We start from the raw sequence: 13367 nt of genomic DNA on the forward strand, positions 1-13367 counted from the left end.
TATAAATACATTAGTCAGGTAGGATGATATCGGGGAGTTATATCAACATTCAGTCAGGTATCTTATATAAATACTACAGGATGATATCGGGGAGTTATATCAACATTCAGTCAGGTATCTTATATAAATACTACAGGATGATATCGGGGAGTTATATCAACATTCAGTCAGGTATCTTATATAAATACTACAGGATGATATCGGGGAGTTATATCAACATTCAGTCAGGTATCTTATATAAATACTACAGGATGATATCGCGAACGTGTAAATATTAAGAAATAAAACAGCTCGTTCTATTTTTCCACCGAAAAGTCGAATCTTTCTAAAAAAAAAATTAAAAGTTTTTCTGCAAGGAAAAAAACAAATAGGCTATGAAACTTTCCATTCATTGACGTAAAGACTACGTTTTTATTTGATATAATTACAATTATTTCCTGATCTGGTGGCCAATATGTTTTTTTATATACTTCTTTCTTGTCCGTCACTAAAACATCTACATGCCTCAACAATGTCATTCCCTCGCAAGACTCCATATGCAGAGTGTGTCTAATTCATTCTTTTAAACGAAGCTACAATTTCTTTGTAATGACATCAGATTTGAGGAACCCCTAACTCCTCCAAGCCTCCTCCCTCTCCCGGTTCGCAAGCAGCCCATTGGTGGATGACAGGCAGTCGGAAAAGCAATGGCATTGTCCTGGTGACTTGCCCCCCCCCCGTCTCATACTTAAGTCCGCTATAAAACCATGTCATCGTGCTCGTGCATGCCAAATGGGCTGTCAGTTGTGATTGGGGAGTAACAAGTGGATTCAACAGCGACACTTTTCCCTGCACCGAGCTGCGCTCTTACATCTCTCGGTATGTTTTACGTCTGCTCTCCGGGATCATATTGATAGTAGGTTTATGGCATTTAGCAAACTGTGATTTCTGTCATAAAAATACAAATCCTAATTTGACAATGAACTCATGACCATCATGAGTAAAATAACTTTCGAGAGCCTTCTCCTGAACTTTCGTGGATGTGTTTGTTAACCTTCTCGTTACTCCAGCATTGAACATTTAATTAGTTTGAAAGTATATTATTATGAAATATTCACACGGTTTTAACGTGTAATGCTAGCGTGGTTGTGAAAAAATCTGATTGCTAAATGGTTTGTTTACTTTCCTTCCGTAGACTATTGCGCTGTCTGAATAAACCTGAGCATCATCATGGACTCCGATACCAGCCGAGTGTCTAGCCGACCTTCCTCCCCCGAAGTGCACGATATGTTTCTGCATGCGATGAAGAAGCATATGGTAGGCTTCTCCGGTACTGTCTCGTCCACACAGAGCGACTCTCCACCGGAGATACCCGCGGACATGCGGAGCCTCTCCGACGATGATGATGATATCACTCTGAAAATGCTGTCAAAGAAGGACCGTAAACTGCTATCGGAGAACGAGCTGCAGGGGATGCGACTGAAAATCAACAGCCGGGAGCGGAAGAGGATGCACGACCTCAACATCGCCATGGACGGTCTCCGGGAGGTTATGCCTTACGCGCACGGGCCTTCGGTGCGCAAGCTTTCCAAAATCGCCACTCTCCTCCTGGCGAGAAACTACATCTTGATGCTGAGCAACTCGCTTGAGGAGATGAAGAGACTGGTCAGTGAGATCTATGGCAGCGGACACCACAGCAGCTTCCACCCCTCCGCCTGTGGGACCATGGCGCACACTGGGCCACTGCCCGGCCATCCGACTGTTTCCCACGCCTCCCACCCGGTGCACCACCCACTTCTTCCCCCTGCGGTCTCCACCGCAGCCTCTCTCTCAGCAACGGGTCTTACCTCGATCAGACCCCACCATGGACTCCTGAAGGCGCCCTCGGCCGGTCCGGGCCCCCTGGGCAGCAGTTTCCATCACTGGGGCGCAGGGATGCCCTGTCCGTGCAGCATGTGCCAGGTGCCACCTCCACATGTGTCCGGCATGAGCGCTGTCACCATGTCCAGGCTGACGAGTGACTCCAAATGACTTGGAACACGTATCATAGAACGAGAGCAGGAGAAAAGTGAACATAACTTTCGGCTGTAGACGTCACCCTGCATCTTAGTCCATATAAACACCTTTTTTAATGTTATTTATCTGTTGCTGAAATTAGCTTTGGATTGAGCCAGCAGAAATTCCCTACTTTCTAAAAACTGGAAGAGCGCTACTAACATAGCATTTTGTAACAGTATATAGCGTAATTAATAAAAGGTGCTTTAATTAAAGACCCATTTTAATATTCAGTAATGGCCATCAATTCACTGGTTGCAAACCTTTCTTACATTGTGGCTGCCAGGAATACACACAATTCACATGGAATTACTGATGGCTTTTTTTAATGTTCTTGATCATTATTGAACTTTAAGACTAGCCCATCCCGAGACCGAATAAACTAAAAGACACTATTTAGATTTAGCAAACTGGATGAGAGCACAATGGTAATGTAGATTGTAAATATGTAGATTCAGAATTCTGTTTATATAGTACGAGAGATTTTATATCAAGCCCTTTTGGTTCATGTTTGGATTGACCCCGTTGTTAGCATGTCTGCTTTCAGCCACGTAGAGCTGGTACCATGTTGCACCTGCCTCTTGTATAATATGTCCCTTCAGTGTTCTCTCTTCGACGTCACTGCCGAGCCGAGATGGCTGTTTTCTTGTGTATGGTTGTATTTCCATTGTGTGTTGCCACGCATGCCAGTCACCGCACGACACCAAGAACGATCGCTTCTTTATGTTTTATATATATATAAAAATAAAAAAAAGTGCTAAATGATATTTATTTACTTATTTTCAATGGGATTTCAAATGAATCAATGACGATGATTATTTTGGTGATTTTAAATGTAAAATAAAACAAGTTTAATGACATATTTTGTTGTCTATTGGTTATTGACGTCATCCTCTTGCAACAAAACACCAACGCTTAACGTTCCACGTAAATTGTAAGGAAACATGCACAGGCCAAATTACCCCCGATAAGAGCCATTGTAGTCTAAGTGAACGATTTACACGGGTAAACGTCAAATGGGGGATCTAAGCAATAGCTGAACAGTTGGTTCTATCCTAAATTGTCTATGGCATTTTGAGACAAGCAGAAACGCCTTGGGTTTTAAGCTGTGCGTAGCCTGATAGTGGGTCAACATACACAGTTTTGTAAAAAAAAAAAAAAAAAAAAACAGTTTCTTGTTTTTCATTTAACAATTATATAAAATTAATAAAGCCTTGCTTCGTTTGGATAACTTGCGATGTAGCTGATAGTCAAAACGAGACGTGATATGATTTTAAGAATGAAATGATACAAAGACAATTTACTTATTCCAGTAATAAATACATTAAAACCATTCATTTTTACAAAAAAATATAAACACCTTAAACACGACTAATTATTTACAGTGTCCTACCACCACTACAGTTTATACATAGTTTAAGACATTTTCGATTTGAAATATGGACCAAGGCACACTTCGACATTTTATCCAAACCTAAAGGCCATGTTTAAACAATGCGCCTTTAGTAAATTATGTTGCGTACAAAATAATTAGAATTAGAAACACAAATACACTTTAATAGAAGTAGGAAATATATTTGGAACAATGACTTACTGCCCCCCCCCCCCTTTCAATTCAACTAAAGGACAAAGAAATCCACAACGTGTAGATTTTAGTCCAGACTGCTCAACTTTGACTTCTCACTATTGTTAGCGACGTCATTATAGGCCTACTATAAGCCCAGTAGCCTAATTCAGAAATCAAATTCAACTTCTCGAACTCTTCTAAGCACGTTAACGTTTCATTTCTTTTATTATATTTTTTTGATATTTCGTTTCATAGAATTATTTAAAAAATAAAATATATAATCCACATAAAATGGAATTCACTGCAAACTGGGCATTTGGAGTCACAAGCCAGATTCCTTTCGTCATAAATGTTCAGATGTGACATCATGCCGAATTTATTTGCCATGATTATAAAAAGTTACAAATGGCAGGAACGTCGATGAATAATGTATCATTTTATCGAAGATTCAAGAAAGAATTGCTGAATAGCTCCGCTTTGGTTTATGGTGTCCGGTTGTGGACGAGGCCCGACAAGTCACAGAGTTAACACATCCCTTACGAATCAAGTCAATTAGTCTCACTAATTAGACAAGAACAAATAAATAAAAGTTACATTCGAAGTATATATGAGATTTATCATAATAATTTAAAGGTTACAGTTTTCACCTTCGTCTTTTTCAGAGCATGACACACTTGTCTGTGACTTTGCCTCTCCTTCAGACTAGGTCATAAGGGGGACTTTTAAACTTTTTTGGCACCGATTTGATTTGTCCACGTGTGCCGTCACACACAAAGCCCATTTGCTGTCACAACGAGCATTGTTTGAATGGTTTCAGCATGGATCCAGTTGGACTTCCACATCTCTAGGTTTTTAAATACTTTGATAAGCTGAAAAAGCAAATACCGTCTTGATGAAATGCGGCCACTTGGATATTTGTTCTGAGACTACATGACAGGGGGGGGGCACTTACCAAGACGTAGAGAAAATGTTTTTGGATTCGTGAGCTATGCAAAATATGCGGGCAAACGATCCCTAAGACATACGAATAAATTCTGTTCTGAAGAATATCTACGAATAAATGAATATAGCTGGGTATACATTAGTAAACGGCGACAGCTGCACAGCAGATTGTGCATGCTGTTGAAATGTTTTCGAAAGGCTTTTGAAGCTGGAACGATATGGAATGAACCTGATGTTTGAATATTCATGCTCGCATTTGTTTATTTCCTCTCCTTTTAACAATTTAATTATTCAAAAGATGTGAATAAGAAACTGAAAAAAAAGTCCTTGAAGATTTTGTAGGACATTGCATAGAGAAAAAGAAAGAATAACATTTATTGACTTACTGCTATCACCCTCTGAACTTACTGCTATCACCCCCTGAACTTACTGCTGTCACCCCCTGAACTTACCGCTATCACCCCCTGAACTTACTGCTATCACCCCCTGAACTTACCGCTATCACCCCCTGAACTTACTGCTGTCACCCCTGAACTTACTGCTGTCACCCCTGAACTTACCGCTATCACCCCTGAACTTACTGCTGTCACCCCCTGAATTTACCGCTATCATCACCCCCTGAACTTACTGCTGTCACCCCCTGAACTTACCGCTATCACCCCTGAACTTACTGCTATCACCCCTGAACTTACCGCTATTTTTTATTTATTTCACCTTTATTTAACCAGGTAGGCAAGTTGAGAACAAGTTCTCATTTACAATTGAGACCTGGCTATCACCCCTGAACTTACTGCTATCACCCCTGAACTTACTGCTATCACCCCTGAACTTACCACTATCACCCCTGAACTTACTGCTATCACCCCTGAACTTACTGCTATCACCCTCTGAACTTACTGCTATCACTCCCTGAACTTACTGCTATCACCCTCAAACTTACTGCTATCACCCTCTGAACTTACTGCTATCACCCTCAAACTTACCGCTATCACCCCCTGAACTTACTGCTATCACCCTCAAACTTACTGCTATCACCCTCTGAACTTACTGCTATCACCCCCTGAACTTACTGCTATCACCCTCTGAACTTACTGCTATCACCCCCTGAACTTACTGCTATCACCCCCTGAACTTACCGCTATCACCCTCTGAACTTACTGCTATCACCCCCTGAACTTACCGCTATCACCCCTGAACTTACTGCTATCACCCTCTGAACTTACCGCTATCACCCTCTGAACTTACTGCTATCACCCCTGAACTTACTGCTATCACCCCCTGAACTTCCGCTATCTCCCTCAAACTTACTGCTATCTCCCCCTGAAATTACCGCTATCACCCCCTGAACTTACTGCTATCACCCTCAAACTTACTGCTATCACCCTCAAACTTACTGCTATCACCCTCTGAACTTACTGCTATCACCCCCTGAACTTACTGCTATCACCCTCTGAACTTACTGCTATCACCCTCTGAACTTACCGCTATCACCCTCTGAACTTACCGCTATCACCCCTGAACTTACTGCTATCACCCCCTGAACTTACTGCTATCACCCCCTGAACTTACTGCTATCACCCCTGAACTTACCGCTATCACCCCTGAACTTACCGCTATCACCCCTGAACTTACTGCTATCACCCCTGAACTTACTGCTATCTCCCCCTGAACTTCCGCTATCTCCCTCAAACTTACTGCTATCACCCTCTGAACTTACCGCTATCACCCCTGAACTTACTGCTATCACCCCCTGAACTTACTGCTATCTCCCCCTGAACTTCCGCTATCTCCCTCAAACTTACTGCTATCACCCTCTGAACTTACCGCTATCACCCCTGAACTTACCGCTATCACCCCTGAACTTCCGCTATCTCCCTCAAACTTACTGCTATCACCCCTGAACTTACTGCTATCACCCCTCAAACTTACCGCTATCACCCCCTGAACTTACCGCTATCACCCCTGAACTTCCGCTATCTCCCTCAAACTTACTGCTATCACCCCCTGAACTTACCGCTATCACCCTCAAACTTACTGCTATCGCCCCTGAACTTCCGCTATCTCCCTCAAACTTACTGCTACCACCCCTGAACTTACTGCTTTCTCCCCTTAACTTACTGCTATCTACCTCAAACTTACTGCTATCACCCCCTGAACTTACTGATATCTCCCCCTGAACTTACCGCTATCACCCCCTGAACTTCCGCTATCTCCCTCAAACTTACTGCTATCACCGCCTGAACTTACTGCTATCACCCCCTGAACTTACTGCTATCACCCCCTGAACTTACCGCTATCACCCTCTGAACTTACTGCTATCACCCCCTGAACTTACCGCTATCACCCCTGAACTTACTGCTATCACCCCCTGAACTTACTGCTTTCTCCCCTTAACTTACCGCTATCACCCTCAAACTTACTGCTATCTCTCCCAAAGGTACCGCTTAAAAAGGTCAACGCTGTGAGCCAGGAAGACAGATAACTTTTAGTGCACATAGAAGATGTCACCCGAGTCATCTCAGCCAGGTCTACTAGCCTAAAACAAAGGATACAGTTACATGTTGGACGGAACAAATTGAGTCCAAACTGAGGTTAATCAAATTTGTACAGGACACAATGCTGAGATCATGTCTTTTTGACCTGCATCTGTTATTCAGGTCATCTCAGCCTGCCACTCCATTGAGAACCCATTTGTTGCCTGCAAAATGCAATTACTCACAGAGTTAATGAGGACTATAAAGTATCACATTTCAAAATGAAATAGAAACCCCCCCCCCTCTCTCTCTCCCATTCCCTCACCATTATTCCATCTATTTCGTTCCCACCTTAACGAGCAGCCTTTTCACTTCATTATGAGTCAGAAAGACACCTACTGTCAGTCAGTTATCTACACACCAACAAATACACACCATTACACCAACAAACACACACCATTACACCAAGAAACACACACCATTACACCAACAAACACACACCATTACACCAACAAACACACACCATTACACCAACAAACACACACCATTACACAAACAAACACACACCATTACACCAACAATACTGTCAGTAAGTCAGGACGCACGCACACAATCAGGCCTAACATACAGCAGGGTAGTATAATATATGCCATTTAGCAGACGCTTTTATCCAAAGCGACTTACAGTCATGTGTGCATACATTCTACGTATGGGTGGTCCCGGGGATCGAACCCACTACCCTGGCGTTACAAGCGCCATGCTCTACCAACTGAGCTACAGAAGGACCACAATGTATGTATTTAAAGAATGCAAATCTTACAGTACTAGTTTAAAATGAATAAATAGCTGAACCGTTATTACACGACACGACCCTTATAGTAGAACCGTTATTACTGATAGTAGAACGACACAACCCTGATAGTAGAACCGTTATTACACGACCTGATAGTAGAACCACGACCCTGATAGTAGAACCGTTATTACACCACACGACCCTGATAGTAGAACCGTTATTACACCACACGACCCTGATAGTAGAACCGTTATTACACCACACGACCCTGATAGTAGAACCGTTATTACACCACACGACCCTGATAGTAGAACCGTTATTACACCACACGACCCTTATAGTAGAACCGTTATTACACCACACGACCCTTATAGTAGAACCGTTATTACACCACACGACCCTTATAGTAGAACCGTTATTACACCACACGACCCTGATAGTAGAACCGTTACCCTGATAGTAGAACCGTTATTACACCACACGACCCTGATAGTACCACACCGTTATTACACCACACGACTTATAGTAGAACCGTTATTACACCACCGACCCTTATAGTAGAACCGTTATTACACCACACGACCCTGATAGTAGAACCGTTATTACACCCTTATAGTAGAACCACGACCCTGATAGTAGAACCGTTATTACACCACACGACCCTGATAGTAGAACCGTTATTACACCACACGACCCTGATAGTAGAACCGTTATTACACCACACGACCCTGATAGTAGAACCCGACCCTTATAGTACACCACACGACCCTGATAGTAGAACCGTTATTACACCACACGACCCTGATAGTAGAACCGTTATTACACCACACGACCTGATAGTAGAACCGTTATTACACCACACGACCCTGATAGTAGAACCGTTATTACACCACACCGACCCTGATAGTAGAACCGAAATTACACCACACGACCCTGATAGTAGAACCGTTATTACACCACACGACCCTGATAGTAGAACCGTTATTACACCACACGACCCGTTATTTGATAGTAGAACCGTTATTACACCACACGACCCTGATAGTAGAACCGTTATTACACCACACGACCCTTATAGTAGTAGAACCGTTATTAGTAGTTATTACACCACACGACCCTGATAGTAGAACGACCCTGATAGTAGAACCGTTATTACACCACACGACCCTGTTATAGTAGAACCGTTATTACACCACACGACCCTGATAGTAGAACCGTTATTACACCACACGACCCTGATAGTAGAACCGTTATTACACCACACGACCCTGATAGTAGAACCGTTATTACACCACACGACCCTGATAGTAGAACCGTTATTACACCACATGGACCTGTATACATGAATAATTTAAAGATATAAAGATGCTTGTTTAGTGCCAGAGTGATTTACCCCAGAAAGCTAATTTAACAGATAGCTGGTTCCATAGCTGGTTCCATGGCGACAGATTCCTTGATCCTAAACTTGATCCTAAACTCAATCCTAACCTTGATCCTTAACTCGATCCTAAACTTGATCCTAAACTACCAGAATGAGATGTCGATAGTTCGAATACTCATATGGTGTTATGTAGTGAAGTTTAGGAGGGGTGATGTAGTGAGGTTTAGGAGGGCTGATATAGTGAGGGTTGGGAGGGGTGATGTAGTGAGGTTTAGGAGGGGTGATGTAGTGAGGTTTAGGAGGGGTGATGTAGTGAGGTTTAGGAGGGGTGATGTAGTGAGGTTTAGGAGGGGTGATATAGTGAGGTTTAGGAGGACTGATGTAGTGAGGGTTGGGAGGGGTGATGTAGTGAGGTTTAGGAGGGGTGATGTAGTGAGGTTTAGGAGGGGTGATGTAGTGAGGTTTAGGAGGGGTGATGTAGTGAGGTTTAGGAGGGGTGATGTAGTGAGGGTAAGGAGGGGTGATATAGTGAGGGTTAGGAGGGGTGATGTAGTGAGGGTAAGGAGGGGTGATATAGTGAGGTTTAGGAGGGCTGATATAGTGAGGGTTGGGAGGGGTGATGTAGTGAGGTTTAGGAGGGGTGATGTAGTGAGGTTTAGGAGGGGTGATATAGTGAGGGTTAGGAGGGGTGATATAGTGAGGGTTAGGAGGGGTGATGTAGTGAGGGTAAGGAGGGGTGATATAGTGAGGGTTGGGAGGGGTGATATAGTGAGGGTTAGGAGGGGGGAAATAGTGAGGGTTAGGACGAGGAGGCATGATGAGTTGGTCTTACATCCACTGGACTTAAACCTCCCAAAACACTGCACAGATATACAACGTTTCAAATAGGCCCATTGCGTTTTGTTAAACCGCCCATAGGATCATGATGAAGGTATTGAAGAGATGAATCAAAACTGCTCCTGGGTACAGAAAGAGCAGAGAGAGACTGATATAATAGAAAAGGGATAAGAGAGGAGAGGATAAGAGAGGAGGAGATACGAGAGGGAAAGGGTAAGAGAAGGAGAGAATAAGAGAGGGAGAGAATTAGAGAGGAGAGGATAAGAGAGGGAGAGAATTAGAGAGGAGAGGATAAGAGAGGGAAAGGATAGGAGCGGGAGAGGATAGGAGAGGATAAGAGAGGATAAGAAAGGATAAGAGAGGGAAAGGATAAGAGAGGGAGAGGATAGGAGAGGATAAGAGAGGATAAGAGAGGGAAAGGATAAGAGAGGGAGAGGATAGGAGAGGATAAGAGAGGATAAGAGAGGAGAGGATAAGAGAGGATAAGAGAGGGAAAGGATAAGAGAGGGAGAGGATAGGAGAGGATAAGAGAGGAGAGGATAAGAGAGGATAAGAGAGGATAAGAGAGGATAAGAGAGGAGAGGATAAGAGAGGATAAGAGAGGGAAAGGATAAGAGAAGGAGAGAATAAGAGATGAGAGGATTAGAGAGGAGAGGACCAGAGAGGAGGGGATAAGAGAGGGAGAGAATAAGAGAGGAGAGGATAAGAGAGGATAAGAGAGGAGGGGATAAGAGAGGAGAGGATAAGAGAGGAGAGGATAAGAGAGGGAGAGGATTAGAGAGGCAAGGATAAGAGAGGGAGATGATAAGAGATGAGAGGATAAGAGAGGAGAGGACCAGAGAGGAGGGGATAAGAGAGGGAGAGAATAAGAGAGGAGAGGATAAGAGAGGATAAGAGAGGAGTGGATAAGAGAGGGAAAGGATAAGAGAGGGAGAGAATAAGAGAGAATAAGAGAGGAGAGGATAAGAGAGGATAAGAGAGGAGTGGATAAGAGAGGAGAGGATAAGAGAGGAGAGGACAAGAAAGGAGAGGATAAGAGAGGGATAATATAATAGAGGGGGGAGATAAGAGAGGGAGAGAAATAACCAAATAGAATGTGAAGAGAAGTGCATCAGTAGCAAGAGTCAGACAACAGGTCAGGTCTTAGCAGTGTAAAGCTCTGAGGAGGAGGGCAAGGCGTCAGCAACCAATGAATTGAGCGTTATGAGGTCGTTAAGGGGAATCATCTGAGACCGCTCCCTGCCTGGGGACCGATGTTTATTTCAGTTCATCTGTTCATCCTTATGGAAAACAAAACACCTCTCTGGACTGATATATAGAGACAAGGATACAGTGTGACAGACACAGAGAATTGCAGACCTGTGAATAGGGAATGGCTGATTACAGTCGCACTATTGATGGCATAGTATGCTCCTCAATAAGTTTGATATGAATTGTCTGGAATCCTTCCACCTTGCAGGATGATGTGGAGGCAGGGTAGCCTAGTGGTTAGAGTGTTGGACGAGTAACCGAAAGGTTGCAAGTTCAAATCCCCAAACTGACAAGGTAAAAAATCTGTCGTTCTGCCCCTGAAAAAGGCAATTAACCCACTGTTCCTAGGCCGTCATTGAAAATAAGAATTTGTTCTTAACGGACTTGCCTCGTTAAATAAAGGTGTATGAAAAAAATAATGATATCAAACTCAACGGCAGCATATATGCCCGAGTCAAGTATTACAGATCATGTGTCTACCTCAGAACTTGTGAAGTGGAATACATGTTTTACACCCAAACCCAATAGACAAGCTAATGGTTGATACTGTCTGTCTCAGAGACCAGTGGACATATGAACATCAGCAGCAATTTCAGTGTAAGACAGAAGGGCGATGGCTTTGAAGAAGAGGTGCTTGTGAGAGAGAGGTGAAATGAGTGTATGAAGTGAAGCAGATGAACTCACAGACAGGGTGGATCAATGTGTTTACTAAAAGGGACAGACGGACAAAGACAGAGTGAGAGCGAGGGAGCAGACAGAGTGAGAGCGAGGGAGCAGACAGAGTGAGAGCGAGGGAGCAGACAGAGTGAGAGCGAGGGAGCAGGCAGAGTGAGAGCGAGGGAGCAGACAGAGTGAGGGCGAGGGAGCAGACAGAGTGAGGGCGAGGGAGCAGACAGAGTGACGGCGAGGGAGCAGACAGAGTGAGAGCGAGGGAGCAGACAGAGTGACGGCGAGGGAGCAGACAGAGTGAGAGCGAGGGAGCAGACAGAGTGAGAGCGAGGGAGCAGACAGAGTGAGAGCGAGGAGCAGACAGAGGGAGCAGACAGAGTGAGAGCGAGGGAGCAGACAGAGTGAGAGCAGGGAGCAGAGTGAGAGCGAGGGAGCAGACAGAGTGAGGGCGAGGGAGCAGACAGAGTGACGAGCGAGGGAGCAGACAGAGTGAGAGCGAGGGAGCAGACAGAGTGACGGCGAGGGAGCAGACAGAGTGAGAGCGAGGGAGCAGACAGAGTGAGAGCGAGGGAGCAGACAGAGTGAGAGCGAGGGAGCAGACAGAGTGAGGGCGAGGGAGCAGACAGAGTGACGGAGAGGGAACAGACAGAGTGAGAGCGAGGGAGCAGACAGAGTGAGAGCGAGGGAGCAGACAGAGTGAGAGCGAGGGAGCAGACAGAGCGAGAGCGAGGGAGCAGACAGAGCGAGAGCGAGGGAGCAGACAGAGTGACGGCGAGGGAGCAGACAGAGTGAGAGCGAGGGAGCAGACAGAGTGAGAGCGAGGGAGCAGACAGAGCGAGAGCGAGGGAGCAGACAGAGTGAGGGCGAGGGAGCAGACAGAGTGACGGCGAGGGAGCAGACAGAGTGAGAGCGAGGGAGCAGACAGAGTGAGAGCGAGGGAGCAGACAGAGTGAGAGCGAGGGAGCAGACAGAGCGAGAGCGAGGGAGCAGACAGAGTGAGAGCGAGGGAGCAGACAGAGTGACGGCGAGGGAGCAGACAGAGTGAGAGCTAGGGAGCAGACAGAGTGAGAGCGAGGGAGCGGACAGAGTGAGAGCGAGGGAGCAGACAGAGTAAAGGACATTCAGAGGAAAGAAATAAAGAATCTCCATTGAGAGAGAGAGTTTTCTTCTTGTATTTGTTGTGTGGCTGAAGAATTGTCCCCATGTCTTTGAAAGGGAGGATAATCCTGTCAAGTAAACAGACCTTTGGATATTCATGACTGGCCGAGCAGAACAGAACAGAGCAAGAGAAAATCAGAACTCGAGCAGAGCAGAGTGGGGCTAGTTTAATGAAAGAGGACACAGCCAGGATGGGATTTAACATCAAAGTGACTCCTGGGAGCGAGACACAGAGCCTCGACCTGCTCCCAGAGGGGTGCA

At 44.8% G+C, this 13367-nt stretch overlaps 2 protein-coding genes across 3 annotated transcripts in view; one reads left to right on the top strand and one right to left on the bottom strand.

Moving 5' to 3' along the window:
- The first annotated feature begins 746 nt into the window (after positions 1–746).
- Positions 747–2890, top strand: LOC124044291 (oligodendrocyte transcription factor 2-like). Of its 2 annotated transcripts, none has more exons than XM_046363937.1 (2): positions 747–858; positions 1175–2890. In XM_046363937.1, exon 2 carries the CDS (start codon positions 1210–1212, stop codon positions 2008–2010), a length of 801 nt encoding a protein of 266 aa, XP_046219893.1. In that variant the 5' UTR covers positions 747–858; positions 1175–1209; the 3' UTR covers positions 2011–2890. The 2 variants fall into 2 exon arrangements, with proteins under 2 accessions (XP_046219893.1, XP_046219894.1); XM_046363938.1 differs by having other exon boundaries at positions 794–895.
- Positions 2891–13310: 10420 nt separating this feature from the next.
- Positions 13311–13367, bottom strand: part of LOC124044480 (leucine-rich repeat extensin-like protein 5) — a 909-nt gene continuing 852 nt past the window's right edge. The window contains exon 1 of the mRNA XM_046364109.1: positions 13311–13367. This exon is cut by the window's right edge and continues 852 nt beyond it. Coding sequence (XP_046220065.1) covers positions 13311–13367 — 57 coding nt within the window.

This window comes from Oncorhynchus gorbuscha, linkage group LG09 (assembly GCF_021184085.1).
Source record: "Oncorhynchus gorbuscha isolate QuinsamMale2020 ecotype Even-year linkage group LG09, OgorEven_v1.0, whole genome shotgun sequence".
Lineage (NCBI taxonomy): Eukaryota > Metazoa > Chordata > Actinopteri > Salmoniformes > Salmonidae > Oncorhynchus > Oncorhynchus gorbuscha.

Bases quoted from the DNA above. Each gene is read 5' to 3' on its own strand.
- LOC124044291 (XM_046363937.1), top strand. From the start codon at position 1,210: ATGGACTCCGATACCAGCCGAGTGTCTAGCCGACCTTCCTCCCCCGAA.